Below are 17,247 nucleotides of genomic sequence, written 5' to 3'. Positions count from 1 at the left end.
CAGTTACAAACTAACAGCCGCGTGTGTCTGACTTCGATTACTTTAGTCTGTGTATGCTTGCTACGTCATCCACAGTGGGCTTTGTTTAGGAACTCATACACGTGCATATAATCTGTACGCTGCTTGTCAACGATACATATTTCGGGTTGAAATACAATGCCTATGTGTCATATTAAACGTTTAAACGGTTATTACTGTCGTGATGACCGAGGTTAACTTACCAGGCAGTGACAGTTGGCTTCTTAAAACCACATAAACGCAGCTAGCACGTGCACTTACCTGATTAAACGTTACATCTTTGTAATGGCTGTTCTCTCCTCTCTGCTGTGTTCACCGGCTCGTCTCGTTACACCGTTTCGGTTACGATTTTTTGGGGAGTTTGCCGTTCGCAAAAGGATGACATGTTTCTCCCTGTCCGGCCAACGTTGCTGCGCGTCGGTAAGGGTGTTCAGTTAACGTTACGGGGATGCTGTGTTCCTGCAACACTTTTAGGCTTGGTGTGAGATTACTATCTGTCAACTCGTTCATTATTCAAAGCGGTGTCTCTTTTTACCAGGCTGACAAAACTAGTGTTGTACTGAGCCGCGGATCAGGGCACAGGGCTGAAATCAAGCGCCTCTGGATGCGGCTCACTGCACTCACGCGGAAATGAGCTACAAGGCCATTAATAATACAGTTATGACGTTATAGCACGTGTTCTAGTGTTCATTTCTTTACAATAATAATCCTCAACGATTCAATTTAGAATGAACTAAAAACAGTCACCATGTTTTATTTTTGGCATGTCATGACACCTTTTTTTTTTAGGTATCATTGTATTGTATTTAGAGATAGTAAAAACAAAAATTGTTCAGTATTCTAAAATCCAACAATAACATGTTTAACATAGGTAGCCTTCTTATCACTTACTCCCATATTAAACTGCATTAGCATACACTTTAAGAAATAATACATGTCTAAATATTACAAAAATACATTCCTCCCTTATGTTTTTGTCACAACACAGAGAAATAACCGCTGAACACTAGTTCACCGAGTGGTTTACAAGCTACACTCGTCTTATTTAGACTTTCAGTGTCTTGCTCCAGCACAGGATACAGAATATTGATTTGACCAGTAATGACCCAAGGTTGCAATTTAAAAGTGTTTGCAGTTTTAAAAGAAGTCTTTTCCATAATTTATGACGTCGTTTTATTTCAGGACACTTCAAACTCACCCGTTGATCATCTCAGCTCTGGACTTGAGAGGTACAAGGACTTGCAGAAGTATTTCGACAGGAGACTGAAGGCAACGTACCGCAGGTTCTCCAACACACCTGACCACTCGTCGGTAAGGCCGGCCTTCTGCCTCAGCTTCGAACCATTTCGTAATGATTTTGAATATAACCTCAGCGTTAAAGGGCACGAACATTCAGCCTTTTGGTGTCCCTGTGAATTCTCCTGACACAGGTCTGTGGACATCACCATGAGTATTTCATTGAGAGTGATGGCATCTATAGAATGGACCAGAGACAGAGTAAGCAGAAAACATGAATGTAGCTCGACTACTAATGTCAACAATTCATACAGCCAGATAATTGGGAAGGGACACCTGTGACATGATTGTATTCTAAAGAGGACAGGAGGCAAACCAAAAACGAGATTACAAAACTGCAGTACTTTTTATCTTACGCAAAATCATATGCGATCCGTTATGAGGAATTACGTCATTCCAACTTTTACGATTGGCTCAGTTTCCTCTCCCCGTTTGCAGGTGAGCCGGTGCCAGAGCAGGTGTTAAATCTAGGACAAGTCTCTGGACAGGAGGAGGAGACGGGACTCGATCGTGAAGAGAGAAAGCAGAGGATTCAGTGGACTGTTCAGAGAATACGTCTGTCCCCACAGGAAAAGCATCTTGCTGCAACACTAAAAACTAGTCACAGAGAGGAGCCGAGGTAAATATCCTTTCCACGGAAGCAATTTTTCTTTAACTGGCAAATTTGCATAAACTGTCTCAGTGACTGAATGAATAAGTGGATGTCCTGTTAATGCAGGTGTGTGGTTGTGAGACTTGGAAAGAGAAAGTCCTCCCCTCTGGATCCCCCACGCGTCGTATTCACACTGGATAAAGTCTTGAGCTTTGGTACGTTTTTTTTAAATAGTTAGCGCTTGAGGTAACAGTGCCCTGGCTAAAATGAAAGGATACTTTTCTTTCATGTTCGTGTATCTGCATGTGTGAAGAGTGGGCCACAGACGAGGTCCTGTTTTACACAACTGTGGAGGGTCTACGCTGCAGCAGAGTGTGTCGGCTGGACCTGACCTCCGGCGGAAGCGGGATGACTTCTGTGTATGAGGAAACGCAGCCTGAGTAAGTGTAAGTGATGTGACATCTCAGCTGCCTCTGCTCCCACTCCACCTCTAATTGATGCACTGTCATCTCCACAGTGTGTTTGTGGAGGTTGCCCTTTCAAGAGACAGGCAGATACTGAGCATCAACTGCAGCAGCAGGACCAGTTCAGAGGTGCTGCTAATTGATACAACAGCATCCCATTTAGAGCCTTTCCTGGTTCAGCCATGCCAGCTGGACCTCCTGTACCATGTGGAGCACTGGAGAAAGGGTCTGATTATACTGACTAATACAGGGCCAGGACAAGAATATCAGGTAGAGGTTATACACTATATACACTATACACTTCACATGAATAGAATGTGTTACAATATTTTAAATAGGTTTCTGTGTGTTAGCACCCTTTTAAGCCTTGTTTACTGTCTTGACCGGATACAATTGGTCCATGTTATTAACTTGATTCTGGTGCAGGGACTTTGGAAGGAGAAAAACATGCTGATAAATATTGAATGTTTTGATTTTAAAATGGAAAAACTAGGTTGTACAGGCCTCTCTGTCGGAGCCTCGCATGGCCTCCTGGGTGCCGTTGTTTGCCCCTGGCCCCGGCACTGCCGTCAAAGACATGGACGTGGTCGGCGACCACTGTGTGTTGGTTGCGAGAACACCAGCCGGTGAGCTCATCCTGGTCGTGGTCCCGCTGACCCATCCCAAGGAGGCATACACTGTGCAGGTCAGTGTGGCCGAAAAGCTTGTGTCATGTGTAACTCGCATCTTTACCATTTTCCTTTTCTCTCTTTTCTTGCTTTCGTCTTGTTTTTCTAATATAGACAATACATTAAATATACACTTCGACACATATCTTGCTTTTATGTATTAATGTCTTACACTTTTATATTTCTGTACTCCCAAGCTCCCCTCCTGGGCCTGTGCCATCCAAACCAAGACACCAGGTGTGGCAGACCAACGCGGCGTGTTCGAGTTCTTGATTTCATCTCCAGTCCACCTCCCGGTGTCCTACTGTCTAAACCCTGAGGACGGGCTGCTTTTATCAGGCACCGGAGATGGGACCTCCCCAGAGAGCCAGGGGAATTATACCACCACACGCTTAGAGGCCTGCAGCCAAGTGAGAACACCTGATATATAAGACGCATGCACACACACACACACACACTGAAACACTATCAGCAGGGAGGTAAGCATCTTGTCTTGAGGCTCACGTGTCCACTGATGAAGCTCCTTTAGCCACCAAAGACAGAAGACCTCAATAGCTCGGTCCTGCACACATACACCTAGAACACAACATATAGAAGAATGATGATCATTTTAACACTTTGTACTGTCTACGCCTCACAGTCTCTCTGCCTCTCCTCTGCAGGATGGTACCTTGGTGCCGGTGACACTGTTTCATTCAAAACCTGTGGAGAGTTTGCGCCAGGCGCCGCTACTGCTCCATGTCTACGGAGCATATGGCAGCGATCTCAACATGGAGTTCTGCCCGGAGAAAAGGCTGCTGCTGGAGCAGGGCTGGACTCTGGCCTACTGCCACATCAGGTAACGTATTCGCTCTCCAGCGACCTAAATTGCTGGAAAATGCCTGTGAGGGTTAATTAAGTCTGGAATTCGAACTTCTGTGCTGAAGTGAATCTTTGTCATTTACACCGTCCAGAGGTGGAGGAGAGCGCGGCCTGTTCTGGCAAAGACAAGCTCGCGTAGAGGGGAAGCAGAGAGGAGTGGAGGACCTCCAAGCCTGCCTCCATCACCTCTTCTCTGTCGGAGTCTCGTCTCCTTCACTCGCTGCCCTCACAGCCTGCAGTGCTGGTGCTGTGCCAGTGGGAGCGCTGTGCAACAGACACCCACGCCTGGTGCGGGCTGTCACACTGCAGGTAAGGTGTTAAATCAGAGGAGAATCGTGTATTCGTCTGTAGCTTTTAGTGTTCTTCTATTTAAGAATATTAGGGACTCTGTCTTCCTCAAGAGCACTTTAACAAGCAGGCGTTTGCCAATATGTAAGAGTTAAATAGAAATTGAAGGACAGTCTCCTCACTCCTTACACTCAGGTGTACACACACACACACACACACACACATCCAAAGACACCTCTTTCCCTGTGTTCAGGCTCCTTTCTTGGATGTGTTGGGGACTATGGAGGATCCCAGCCTGCCTCTAACTTTGGAGGATAGAGAAGAATGGGGGAACCCTGTAGGAAACCCAAAACACAGACTAACCATCTCCTCCTACTGTCCCCTTCACAACATTACCCCTCAGGTATGGAGAGGAAGACTGTGAAACCCCCAAACAATGTAGCTGCAGCTTTTTATTATGAGATTCTCTCTGATTTACTCTTATTAAATTTGCCCTACAATGCAAATTGACCTTCTGGTCGATAGATATTGATTGAGGGGATACATCATAATGTCAACTACTATAGGTTAATTAACCATATTTGTGTGTGTGTGTGTGTGTGTGTGTGTGTGTGTGTGTGTGTGTGTGTGTGTGTGTGTGTGTGTGTGTGTGTGTGTGTGTGTGTGTGTGTGTGTGTGTGTGTGTGTGTGTGTGTGATTCTGTGAGCTAGTGCTACCCATCGATTCTGCTGACGGCATACAGCGGTGATCGCAGGGTTCCTCTGGCAGGCGTCCTCAGATACACCGAGCAGTTAAAAAACGCCATTCATACACACATCTCCATGAAACCAGAGTCAGGTACGTGCGTGCGCACACACACACACACACACACAAACACACACACACACTCTATCGCAACAGCGAACTCACTTGTTGATTGCATAGATGGATATGCGTGCAGCCAAGCATGCCGTTGGATAAATGTGTGTGTTTGTGTACACGTTTCTGTGTGTGTGCATTCCGGTATGGATTTCCTAATTGTTCCCACGTCCTTTTCGGTGTGATTCCTGCATCATCAGAGGTTTTAATAGTTCAGGGTCAGCTCCCGATAGTAGTGTCAGTGTGCGTGTCTGGAGAGGCAGCAGAAACCGACGTACGGCTGGCTGTCTGTCCATCTAACAGCATTTAAAGTTCATGATCAAAGTATAGCATAGGTCACCTTGTAGTATAGCGCGTGCGTGCGTGCGTGCGTGCGTGCGTGCGTGTGTGTGTCAGCTAATTGCTCTCATTTCCCCTTAGACAGGCTCCTTCTCCCTCTCACTTATAATCTCCCTACACCACATTGGTGGTACTCCTCTTTACACCTCTTTCTCTCTCTCTCTCTCTGCACTGCCTCCACTCTTCCTGTTTCAAATGCACACATTATCTCTCTCTTTCACCCTCTCTCACTTTCCTGTTGTTCACACACACACACACACACACATACCAGGCAGCTTACGTGTCTGTGTATGTGTGTGTGCGTGTGTATATGTCTCCCTAATCTGTCTCTCTCTGTTCTCCGGAGTCTTTGATAAAGTGCTGATGGCACAGACACATGCAGGCGAGTGGGCCGGCCCATTAGCATGGTAAAGAGATAGTGTATCAGAGCGAGAGATTAGACGCCACAGACTGGGAGCTGTCAAGGTCAAGACCGCACTTGTGAAACAGCCCGTACCACAGAGACAGGGGGGGGGGGGGGGGGGGGGGGTGAGAAGAGGGAGGGCAATATCGGCTGGCAGCATATGAGAGAGAGAGAGAGAGAGAGAGAGAGAGAGAGAGAGAGAGAGAGAGAGAGAGAGAGAGAGAGAGAGAGAGAGAGAGAGAGAGAGAGAGAGAGAGAGAGAGAGAGAGGATTTGGGACAACTGGACAGAGGGAGCAGGGAAAGTGGGCATACAATAAGATAAGAGGAGGAAGTTTTAAACAATGTCCCCCATTTTGCCTTTGACCTCCGTCTTCCTCGTTCTTTCAGAATGTGAACCAGCACCAAACGTAGTTCTGAATATTCAACCTGGAGCCAATCACCACGGACCAGATGACTTTGAGTTGATGCTGGAGGAGGTAATGCACCCTCCTCCTCGCTCTTAAAGGGATTTAAAGCTTTAAAAATGAGGTTTTTTAAAATATGTGCTTCCAAATACATCCACAAATTTAGACACAAGCTTGTTCTATTTGATTAATTAAGTCATTTTGCTTGTTGACAACTGCTCTTAAATCCACTGAAAGTACACATCCATGCTGAAAAGTGACAATACTGTAAAGGGAATTTCATTTCAAGCCCCAGTGTAAATATTTGTAGCTACACAGTTCAAGTCTGAATGCAAATATCTCTTTCTCTTCCACCTTTAAAAAGTCAGTTTACCTAGATGACAAAAAAAATAAATGAAAGCTGTGCCTAATTAATCAGATTCTGTTTAGTTAGTTTTGCATTTTAAATTCAGCCCAACCCTTTTTTTTCCTCACATTGTGAGCACTGACATTAGTGTCATCAGTTGAGTCGTTGGGTACGGACTGAGAAATGTGTCCTCTGTCTTCTCTTCCCGACTCAGGAAGCCCTGAGGCTAGCGTTCCTGTACACAGAGCTGGACCTGGACCCTCCTCGGCCTCCACGCAGGAGGAAGAGGTAGCACAGCTGTCAGGGGGAAGTCAGGAAGCTAACGACACTGACCTACACATCTACCATCGTGACGATGAGCCCGAATCTTAATCAACATCAACAGTGACTGTATCTGCAATGGTCCTCTTTATTATATGACATGAATCTCGTACAGAGGAGGCGTCAAAAAAAAAAAGAATGTTGATCGTTTGATTGCTGCTGTGAACTTTTAATAACTTCTCATATTAGCATTTATAAAGTATATCTACGACACTCAAATAGCAGGCCTTCTCAGAGATGTAGCACTGTTCCGGGTGGTTCGGATTAAACCGAGCGCTGGTGGAGTACTGAATCACCAAACTCTCTCCTGCCTCCGTCGGGATACGGGACTTTTGTAACGCCTTGCCGTCGTTGGCTTGGCTGGTGCTCATCAGCACCTTCAGCTGGTCTGGCAGCTCACGAATAGACGAGAGATCTGTGACGGCGGATTCTTTACCGAAGTTAAGCACCATGAGGAAAGCTCGGTTAAGCCCGTCCAGCTCTCTGAGGTAAGAGAAGACACTGGCATCGGCGTGGACGTGGCAGAACCATCCACGTTGAAGGGCGAGCTCTGACTGACGCAGGGCGTTCAGGAAACGGTACTGAGCCAGAACAGACCCTCCATCTTCCTTCTGGACCTAGAAGAGGGAGAGTGGCAAATAAGATCAAGTTGAACACGCTCTGGCCAGATGTTTTCTCCAGAGTCGGACAGTGTTGAATGAGTTCTGTACCTCCACATTGATGCTCGTGTAATTAGGGTGTACAGGCAACCAGGTGATGTTGTTTTTGTTGTTAAAGCCTGCGTTCATGTCACCGCTCCACTGCATTGGAGACCGCTGAGGGTCCCGACTGGCGCTCTGCAGGGCAATTTAAGCACAATGAATGTCTATGGACATACTTTCATTCACGTGCACTCAGCTGCCAGTTTATTAGGTGTATTAAGCTAAAACCAATGTAGTCTCAAATACAACAAACCTGCAATAAATCCTACCATCGTGAATGTTACATTGTTCAGTTGTTGACATTTCTTTACAGAGGCGGTGATTTAACTTCATGGCCTTTTTTTTTTTTTCCAGGCTGTATTTTTGTGGTGGTTGGATACATTGATGTCACTGTAACAGTCCAAACACATTTCGTTCCAGTGGGAAACTCCGTATTGTGAATGCACAGCACTGACCGCATTGTATTTGCCGGCAGGGTCCTGCGCCTGACTGTCTGTGACGTTAATGTTCTCCATGCCTATCTCCTCGCCGTAGTAGGTGGTGGGCGTGCCTGGGAGGGTCAGCAGCAGCATGTTGATGACACGAGTGTAGGTCTGACCGGCACTGGAGGCAATCCGAGGCTTGTCGTGGTTCCCGACCTTATACACAGTGGGGGGAAGAGAAATACATGGAAGGTGGAGAGGGGGGAGAGAGATGAGTTGGGAGGCAGGCTGAAGTGGATCGGTTGGCGTCAGAAAGCTAGATGTTGAAAAGTGAGGGAATGTGGGATGAGTAGATAAAGTGAGCGAGAACCCCGGACTCACCAGCCAGTTGGCCCATTGTCCCTTGGGCATGTTGGCCATCCACAGCTGGACCAGATGTTTAACCCACAGGCCACTGGTGTTCTGAGGCAGGTCCAGCAGGTAGAAGTTAAAGGGGAAGTCACTTTCTTCAACCAGCGGGGTGCCATAGTACATCATGGTCTTGTCCACCTCGTGGTAATCATAAGACTCTGACACCATGAGCCTGAAGTGGATCAAGAACCTTTTTTTATGATAACCGATCCTCAGCCAGACGGTAGTGGAACACAGTTACGTTGAACAGGGCAACTCAAGTCGCCAAGACAATACTCATCATGCTCATCATATGTAGTCGCAAATTAAGCATTACAAATTGTACAGTAGTATTATTGTATGGCTCCCGTACCTGTATCTGCCAGGCTCACGGCTGAAGACATCCATCTCAGCCCTCCAGTCCCTCAGCAGGTCGTGCAGGCCCAGCTGACTGCTGGTGTAGTCGTGGTGGAGGTCCCACTCTGAGGCCACAGACTCCTGGATCGTTGTAAATATAAAATAAATATAGCTATTATTGGATGGCAGGCCTATTTAATGAATTGGTTTTTGGTCCATTCACAGTCAAGCTTCCACCCTTAGATCATCCACCACAGTGGATCAAGAGAGCGCAACTGTGTTTTCCTCTGCCCAGTGGGAGTTACGAGAGCTTGGGTGTAAATGTGTTCCTTTTTGTCAGGCCTAAGCACCGGGTCCAGTCACAAGCCAGGCGGTTGGAAAATAAGTAGACATGGAGTAATGTTCAAAGATGTTCAGAGTCTGGCGCTGATTGTATTGGTACATTATTGGTTGTTATAGGGGAAGAAGACAAAAGTAACACTGGCAGAAAAATGTGTCTTGTTAAGTTTAAAAATGTCACCCTCTGGGCCCTAATGGGACCACAAAGACAAAGCACTAGGTTCACAGTTTTAACCGAACCAGCCCGGGAACCTGCTTCAGTGCTGAAAGGCCTTTTTGGAGGACAGTGAAATAATACTCCTACACACCCAATGTGTGTGTCTCTTTGTTTGTGAGGACACAGGGACAGCCCTGTTCCACACCGTAAATCTATTCGCAGATTTAATTACTGAGCTTTAAACATGCTGCCACATGAGCAAACCGCTCAGCACACAGCCAATAAAGCACATAGTTGATCTGAATTTAAAGCTACAACTGGCACTAAACCACTAAAGCAATAATGACAACACTCAAAGCTGCTTTGTAAAGATTGGGTTGTAAATTTCTCAATATGCCAATAAACACACAGCTGTGACTCTTTATTGCAATTTAGTGGTTCAATGTTTTTTTGTAGATTGCATGAAGATCTCTGTGTATTGCCCAACAGTGAACCCTTTGTTTTGTTCAACGTCACCATAAAGCACCGCTTGGCGTGGGTTATTAAAAGACGAGGAGTCGGCCGATGCAGCAGCGAGTGTGACTCTCTGTCACCAGTAGAGTCAGTGATTCTCAAGTGGTAGGTAATTCCCAGTGACTTGCTAATCCGCCAAAATATGCCTCTTTTCTACTAATCTTTCCTCTGTGAGAAATAACTTCAGTCTCCGTGGTGCAAAAAGTCTCAGTGTCCGTGAGCTCTGCGTGAATCATGACCCCTTTGAATTCCAGCAGGGCACAAGATGAGCCTGACATTTAAGCCGGAGATAAATGAACGATAACTCACGAACACTGTGAACTCGCCCACTCAGCAGGCGATTGTGTTTTGTTGCACTGCTTCAGCGGAGCAGCTTCTGCCCACAGAGCTGCTTTTATCCCTCAGACCGTTAAAATTCTGGACTCCTGACATGTCACACTTTATAGCATTCAACAAGATGAAATCAATAATAGAATTGCATAACTGAATGTTACAACACAGATTGTTAACTACGACTGAACTTTGAGCTCAGAGGAAGAAGAGCTGCTTGGTGAGTGCACAGCAGAGCGGTAGTAAAAAGTAAAGAAAGGGACACAGACAGACCTTACTGACTGACCGTCTGAACATGGTTCGCTACTTTATATTATTATTAAATATTAAACATGACAAGGCAGACCTAACGACTTGTGAACTTCTCAGAAGGGGAGCTGGGAATAGGTCTTAAGTCTATGAGGACAGTGTCTCATCACTTCAAAGAAATGTAATAAATGTGTATTTTTTTCACTGTCAATTAATCCAAAATGATAACTAAAACTGTATAGGATTCAAGAATTCTTCATCCTCACTGAAATCAAATTTGATTGGAGCTGAAGCGTGACCTTACATGGGGTTAAATGTGTCACACCCATTTGCTACGGATCAATTTCCACTGGCAGATCAGACAGACCTCGCCATCTTTTTGTGGCCCGCGTCGAGTCAACGCGAGGACCAACAGCTGCCCGGACCTAAGCCGGCGGACATTGCTGCCCGTCACAGACGGTGCCCGTTGGAGTGAACAATGGCACAGTAGCAGAACTGAACCAAGTGAGGTAGGATGTTATGAGGCGCCGAAAGAGGTGACACTCACCGGTGCTTTGTTTGGGTCCACCTGTGGTTCATCCCTCAAGTGTGCCGCCTCCAAGAGGCGCTTCACTGCACCCATCCGGAACCCGTCCACTCCCTTCTCCAGCCAGAAATTAATGATATCCTAAAATAGAATCATAAACATAAACTTCATTTAGTGCTTAAGTGTCCTTTGATTATTGTAAAATTGTTGTAATTCATGTCAGAATAAACATTAAACAGGCACAGTCTATACTTCCTTGTGTGAATTGGCAGTTAAAAACATACACGGGTTTACTAGCTCAAGTTAATGTGTAATCAGTTGGCCATGATCACACATTATAGCTATAGATTACACAGGATTGTGGATACCTACAACAATCACACGGGACAGTGGAGAAGACGAACCTGATGAGGACAACACCGACTAAGATCTTAGTATGAGATGTGTTACATGAGTCACTAAAAACGCTTTTAGGAATGAGTCAGAGATAATGTGTGTGAGGAAACAAAGTGTAATCTTACACTCATCTCTTTGCGGACGTGTGGGTTTCTGAAGTTCAGGTCCGGTTGCTCCTTGAGGAACTGGTGCAGGTAGCATTGTCCTCTGACTTCATCGTAAGTCCATGCCGATTCCCCAAACACACTCACCTGAGAGAGAGGAGGAGGGAGTCAAGAGGAGAAGAGACATGAACACCGGTCTCCTGGATGAAAGTCATGCGCGTTTGACTAATCCGCCCTGTGAGGATGTTCTGGGTCGTTATACTATACGTCACCACACTACCGTAGAATTGTTTTAACGTCTAATAATGACGGGGATGAGTTTTACATTGTTGGTTACTTGCATCAGTGAAGGTTCAGTGAAAATCACCACCGACCCAATTATTAGGCATCGGAGCGGATCCATTGCAGTCGGTCCAGACGTAGTAATCCTTGTAGTGAGGATCTCCAGTCCGGCTCAAGTTGAACCAGCGGTGACGGTCGCTGGTATGATTGGGAATGAAATCCATGATCAGCTTCAAACCTGGTGGGAACCGAGAGATCAGTGCGAGTCAAAGACGTGGACCCTGCCATCAAGACAACTCTGCTATACCAACCAAAAACATGACGATCCACCGTCAATCCTGTACATACATAGGGGAAACGAAAGTACACACCTTTGTTGTGCATTTCAGCCAGAAGATCTTCAAAGTCCTGCATGGTTCCAAAGAGCGGGTCGATGGCCCGGAAATCTTCCACATCGTAGCCGGAGTCCCTCATGGGAGAGCGGTAGAAAGGACTGACCCACACTGACTTGATGTTCAGGTACTGGAAGTGATCCAGCTGCTCCTGAATGCCTGCCAGACCAGAGACACCACAGTGATCAATGCTGGATACTAGAGGACTTGGTGCCAAGTTTGAAGGCAAAGAAGTGCAAAACTTGTATTGAAACGCAATATGTCAACCAATAGTATTTACTTGTGTTATATAGAACCTTTATAAGACAGTGATAATAGAAATGGTTGGGTGAAAAGTCCCTCTGCTTGTTGTTTATCAGTTCTATTTGGTAATAGAGTAGTAATAAGCCAACATGTTATAAGAAATGCTTGTGGGCTTGTTTTACACTCTCTAATATGCCATCAGATCTACATTTATAAATCTTAATACATTGTTAATAAAAGTATTTTGGTCCACATACTGTGCAGGTATTTTCTAGAATGTCACCGGTCCATTAGAGTGCCTACTGGATGAACTAAAGAACTAGGCTATTCATAATAAAGTATCCTGCTGAAGGAGGATTTTTCACAACCTGGCAACTCAAACGTTATTCTGAGTGAAAACGATGTAACGGTCATGAATAAAGCCGCTAGTTACACATTATAACCATTCCTATAGTGTGACCTAATAGAAATAAACACCAAGTGTGAAGGAGGATTTATGATCTTCATCAGAGCACGCGCCCGGGTCAGGGGCCTCTTACCTTTGAGGTCTCCGACCCCATCTCCGTCGGAGTCCCTGAAGGAGCGGAGATACACCTGGTACACCGGGGACACCTGCCACCAGTTCAGGCACCGCGGAGACAGCGCGATCACCGTGACGGTGACCGCCACCAGCGCCAGGGTGCACGCCACCATCAGCCAGAACATGATCTCCCGGGGCACCCGGTACCGGGCCTTGGAGGAGTGCAGCAGCAACACCTCCTTGGGCATCCCGGCGTACGGCTTGATCTGCGTGTACTCCGCGTCCGCGTCCAGCTTCAGCGCGGTGGTGTCGCGCCGCTCCTCGGGGTCTTCGGGGTTGACGGTGTCCGCCGCTGTCCCACCGCCGTCCACGTCCTGATACCCGGGGTTCCTCGTGCACTCCCCCAGCTCCATGCTACCGGCGGCTTGTGCAACACTCATCTGATTCGCAACAAACGGCGTTGATTTAGCTCTTCTTCAGGAAGTCAGACTGACTCAAAGAGGCACAATTACACTCTGTGTACCTGCTAGAGGCCAGAGTACACTCTTTCTCTTCCTCTCACTCTCACTCACACACACACACACACACACACACACACACACACACACACACACACACACACACACACACACACACACACACACACACACACCACCTGAGGAATGTGGGAAACTGGAGAGTTGGATGGGAATGGGTGGAGATTAACGTTTCTTGCTGCCGTGCTGACTGAGATGTGTAGTGGGAGAAGTATTCATTCCCTTCAGCCCAGCAGACATTTCCTCCACCTGTGTCGAGTCACAACTTAACCTTAGAGGAATGGTGATTCCGAATTTAACTTGTTTAACAATGGTGCGACAGTAAACAGTTTAAAATAACAACTTTGTAACTTTATTACACACACACGAATTGTATTATTGATGTGTTATCGCAGTGGGATATCTTAAATGTTTTATCCTCAGTATTTCCTCGAGTTCTATCCAGGAACCAAGTTTACCCAGCGCACCAACGCTAATCCCTTTGTCCTCCTACGCATGCGCAAATTACAGGCGATACCTGTCTCGGGGAAACGGGTGATGCCGTTTGGGTCCCGTTAATTCGGATGCTCATAAATTGTATTTGGGTATCATTTAAATATATACGATAGCCCAATATTGGCATCCTTTAACATTAACCAAATGATCGCTGAGATGTTGGTGTTTTAGCCTCATGTACAGTATGCGTGAAAATCAGTAGGAATATCTAAATGACATGACAGTCACGTGTGTGTTTATTCGGTAAAACACAAAAAGTAAATCCTGGATCCAGGAAGTAGAAAATAAATTTAAAGGACAAACTGTTGCATCCAGGTAGTGCAATTATACAACAGATAATAGAGATAAGCATCTATTATTGTGTGGAACTAAGTGAAAGAACTTCAGCACTGATGCAGAAACCTCCTGGGTTTTTGGGGGTATCCTCACAGGTGCAATTGTTGTACTTTTGAGAAACATTTTAACACAAATCAGTTGCCAAATTATAGTCATTTAGCATGCATGATGCAACAACTCTAGTATAAATATCCCAAACCCAATTTCAATGGGAGAGAGAGGACTGCCTGTTAAGTACATTCTATTCAACATGTAGAATTATCAAAGCTGAATATTCAAATACAAATCCTGCAAATCTGAATTGTTGCAATTATTTGTCCCTTAATCCAAATGATGTGATGTCTTCAGGGGACACCAGGCCCTGTGAGAAGACTTGTGCTTTCTCTTCTGAGCTACATGCCGACTTTCTCTTCTTGACAAAGCCTTTTTGTGTTCTCTGGCACTGAACAATGTACACCACACAGGGCACAAACAGTAGAAAGTACAACTTTCTATTGTGATTTACTGAACAGTGAAAGCTTGCAAAGAAAAAAAAAAAAAAAAAAAAAAAAAAAAAGAAGACACAAAGCCCACATTTGAAGTTGCCAGTGAAAAGGAAAAACGCTAAGCAGTTGAAACGGTTTTAAACTTAAATCCATCTTTTATTGACGTTTATGTTCACTGTATGTCTGTAACATCACAAATAGCATACTGGGGAATTAGTACAGGAAGAAGGGATGGTGTTGTCTCATAAACCTGAAGGTGAGTGGGTCACACATTACTCTGAAATGCACACCAGCTTATCATTACCTTACTCGGTCTTCAAAATACAGCATTTTTTTTCTATAAGAGCTAAAAAAGCACTGGAATAAATAAAAAAAATAAAAACAAGTGTGGAATTCATCATTGCCGTCATAAACCCGTCAACTCTACCAGTATGTATATAAAGAGTGAGCAGACGTGACAGGAGGAGGTGGCAAAGAGCACTCGGGGTTCATTCCCATCCTAAAAAAGCCCACATGAGGCATCATGTGGACATCCTGGAGACAAAGTTGTCTTTGCTCAACATATCCTGAAACCAAAGCTGAGAAACGGGTCAGGGTCAAATTATTCTGGCATCACCCAACGACCAAAGTCTCCTTTGAAAAGAGAGACGTCTCCTCGCGCGAGTCTTGAGGATTATATTCCACAACAAGAATTATTCTCACGTACTTTTTTTTCCTTTTTTTTTTTTCTTCTTCAAAATGGAGGGAGCAAAGTGAGCTTGTTTTGTCATTAAATGACTGATGAGAAGAGACTGTGATGCTGCAGTGATGCTTGTATTCTGTCCATGCAGTGGAATCAGTGTGAATAATGAAAATTACATTTTAAAAAACAAAAAAAAAAACACTTTCCCTCCCTTAATTTCTCTCCTAGCCCAGTGTCTGATTTAGCTTTAACATAAACCTAAAAAAAGAAAAGAAACTTGTGTTCAGTGTGGTGAAAGCTTAATACAACGTTTAAAAAGTCAGGAAGTGTTAGTGTGAATACATTGTAGGAGTCCACAACGGAAAGGATTCAACGTCGGAACAACAAAAACATCAGCTGCAGTGAAAAACATGAACTATTTGGAGGTTTAACCTGTTGAATTTCAGTCTTAAAGAGGAATAACATCCTGCTACGTGCTCCACTGTCCTCCATGTTGTTCTGTTTAACGTCCCCCTGTCCTCTCCAACGTTGTGTTTTCACCACACTGAACACGCCCACATTATCGCCCAGTACGGCTCACACACAAAACACACTCCTCCCTCAATCACAAAACATGCACAACTAGAGATCACCCCCCCCCCCTCCCCCCTCCCTCCACCACAAACAAAAGGAAAAGCAATCATCCCGTTAAAACAACTGCAGAAGAACTACACATTCAAGTACCTATTTGTCATATGGCATCAAGAGCAAGTGTACCACCAGAACATTAATCAGCAAACTCCGTTAGGCCTATTGTCTCTCAACACTACCACTTCAGAAAGCACAATCGAATGATTAAAAAAAAAAAAAAAGAAAGTGTATATTACAGTTTTGAATTGACTTGGAGCCTATTGTAAATGCATCTACAGAAAAGAAACACACATGCAAAGTATGTGTATCCACTTTGTCAATGCCCACATTTGTTTCAAACAGACTGAAAAGAGGAGGCTTCTTCTGAAACGTGTTCATCTCATCGCTTATTAGTGAAACGAAACGGACTCCTGGTCGATCGAAAAGAGTCTTAGAGGAGAGTCCATGAAGGGAGCTGTGGACAAAATGAAGGACAGCAATTTCGGGGACAATGCTTAACACAGCTCAGGGTGGGGGTGGGGGTGGGGGGGGGGGCAGTTGTCGTTTGTCCCTACAGTGTCTCCTTTACTACGAATCTCTCCCAAATCTGCAGTACAAGGTATATTTCATGCCGCCCTTGTTGTTTTCTTATCCATCTATAGGACGCTAGAAAGCCGTATCTAGCAAAAAAACATTAAGAATCCAATCAAAAAAAAAAAAAAGACAAAAGAAAGGCAGATTTGTTTTGTTACGCGTTATTTGAGAAATAGAAAAGGCAAGTTGTAGCACAAGCAGATTGTGTGTGTCGAGGAAGAAGGAGGAGGAGGAGGAGGAGAGGGATTTCTTTGTCCCCTGACCCCGTCTTTGGAGCGCTGCTGTGTGGAACACGGTGTGTGCAACTTCCACTTTGTCTGTGTTTTTAATTTGTCTACACACACAAGGTGCACACACATACACACACACACACACACATTAGGCCACAACGAATACCATGGTTGGGAATTAAGAGGAAACAAACAAATCAAAATATATTTTTATATGTATATATATATATATATATATATATAAATATGAATTTAATATATAACTATCTTTCTATCTCTTAAACAGTAGGCTGAAAAGCTTATGATTCTGGCAACGTCTGCCAGTGCAAATGACAGCAGTGTCTCTTCTGCCTTATGAAGAGACGGAGAAAGAGAAAAAAGAGAGAGACAGAGAGAGAGAGAGAGAGACAGACAGACAGACAGACAGACAGACAGACAGAGAGAGAGAGAGACAGAGAGACAGAGCGAGAGAGAAATCGACTGCATAACAGCGTCCTACG

General features: G+C 45.0%; 4 protein-coding genes across 7 annotated transcripts in view; 1 reads left to right on the top strand and 3 right to left on the bottom strand.

Moving 5' to 3' along the window:
* camkmt (calmodulin-lysine N-methyltransferase) overlaps positions 1-360 on the bottom strand; it is a 94,017-nt gene extending 93,657 nt beyond the window's left edge. Inside the window, exon 1 of the mRNA XM_068709418.1 lies at positions 280-360. The gene's annotated coding sequence lies outside the window, so the exon portion shown is untranslated. The remainder of the gene's footprint in view (positions 1-279) is intronic.
* prepl (prolyl endopeptidase like) lies at positions 134-6,991 on the top strand. 2 transcript variants are annotated; one of them, XM_068709414.1, is made up of 15 exons: positions 134-438; positions 1,201-1,329; positions 1,449-1,515; positions 1,753-1,933; positions 2,033-2,121; positions 2,220-2,346; positions 2,424-2,640; positions 2,864-3,055; positions 3,236-3,448; positions 3,701-3,876; positions 3,992-4,208; positions 4,441-4,590; positions 4,898-5,024; positions 6,176-6,264; positions 6,753-6,991. In XM_068709414.1, the coding sequence occupies exons 1-15, from the start codon at positions 304-306 to the stop codon at positions 6,828-6,830; spliced, it is 2,187 nt and encodes a 728-aa protein (XP_068565515.1). In that variant the 5' UTR covers positions 134-303; the 3' UTR covers positions 6,831-6,991. The 2 variants fall into 2 exon arrangements, with proteins under 2 accessions (XP_068565515.1, XP_068565516.1); XM_068709415.1 differs by lacking the exons at positions 4,898-5,024; positions 6,176-6,264; positions 6,753-6,991 and having other exon boundaries at positions 4,419-4,584.
* slc3a1 (solute carrier family 3 member 1) lies at positions 6,928-13,452 on the bottom strand. Of its 2 annotated transcripts, XM_068709413.1 has the most exons (10): positions 12,800-13,436; positions 11,997-12,176; positions 11,718-11,863; positions 11,365-11,490; positions 10,865-10,984; positions 8,746-8,870; positions 8,364-8,565; positions 8,016-8,198; positions 7,570-7,695; positions 6,928-7,476 (listed from the first exon to the last, which is right to left on the bottom strand). In XM_068709413.1, exons 1-10 carry the CDS (start codon positions 13,218-13,220, stop codon positions 7,045-7,047), a joined length of 2,061 nt encoding a protein of 686 aa, XP_068565514.1. In that variant the 5' UTR covers positions 13,221-13,436; the 3' UTR covers positions 6,928-7,044. The 2 variants fall into 2 exon arrangements, with proteins under 2 accessions (XP_068565514.1, XP_068565513.1); XM_068709412.1 differs by having other exon boundaries at positions 8,016-8,565; positions 12,800-13,452.
* A 1,315-nt stretch (positions 13,453-14,767) lies between these two features.
* ppm1ba (protein phosphatase, Mg2+/Mn2+ dependent, 1Ba) overlaps positions 14,768-17,247 on the bottom strand; it is a 14,555-nt gene continuing 12,075 nt past the window's right edge. For both annotated transcript variants that reach the window (XM_068709411.1, XM_068709410.1), the window contains one exon: positions 14,768-17,247. This exon is cut by the window's right edge and continues 958 nt beyond it. The gene's annotated coding sequence lies outside the window, so the exon portion shown is untranslated.

The sequence above is a fragment of the Cebidichthys violaceus genome, unplaced genomic scaffold (assembly GCF_023349555.1).
Source record: "Cebidichthys violaceus isolate CVI_PGR_0920_01 unplaced genomic scaffold, fCebVio1.0.p SCAF_147, whole genome shotgun sequence".
NCBI classification, from domain to species: Eukaryota; Metazoa; Chordata; class Actinopteri; order Perciformes; family Stichaeidae; genus Cebidichthys; species Cebidichthys violaceus.
Note: the sequence above shows the minus strand (reverse complement) of the source record. Positions and strands in the feature narration are given on the sequence as shown.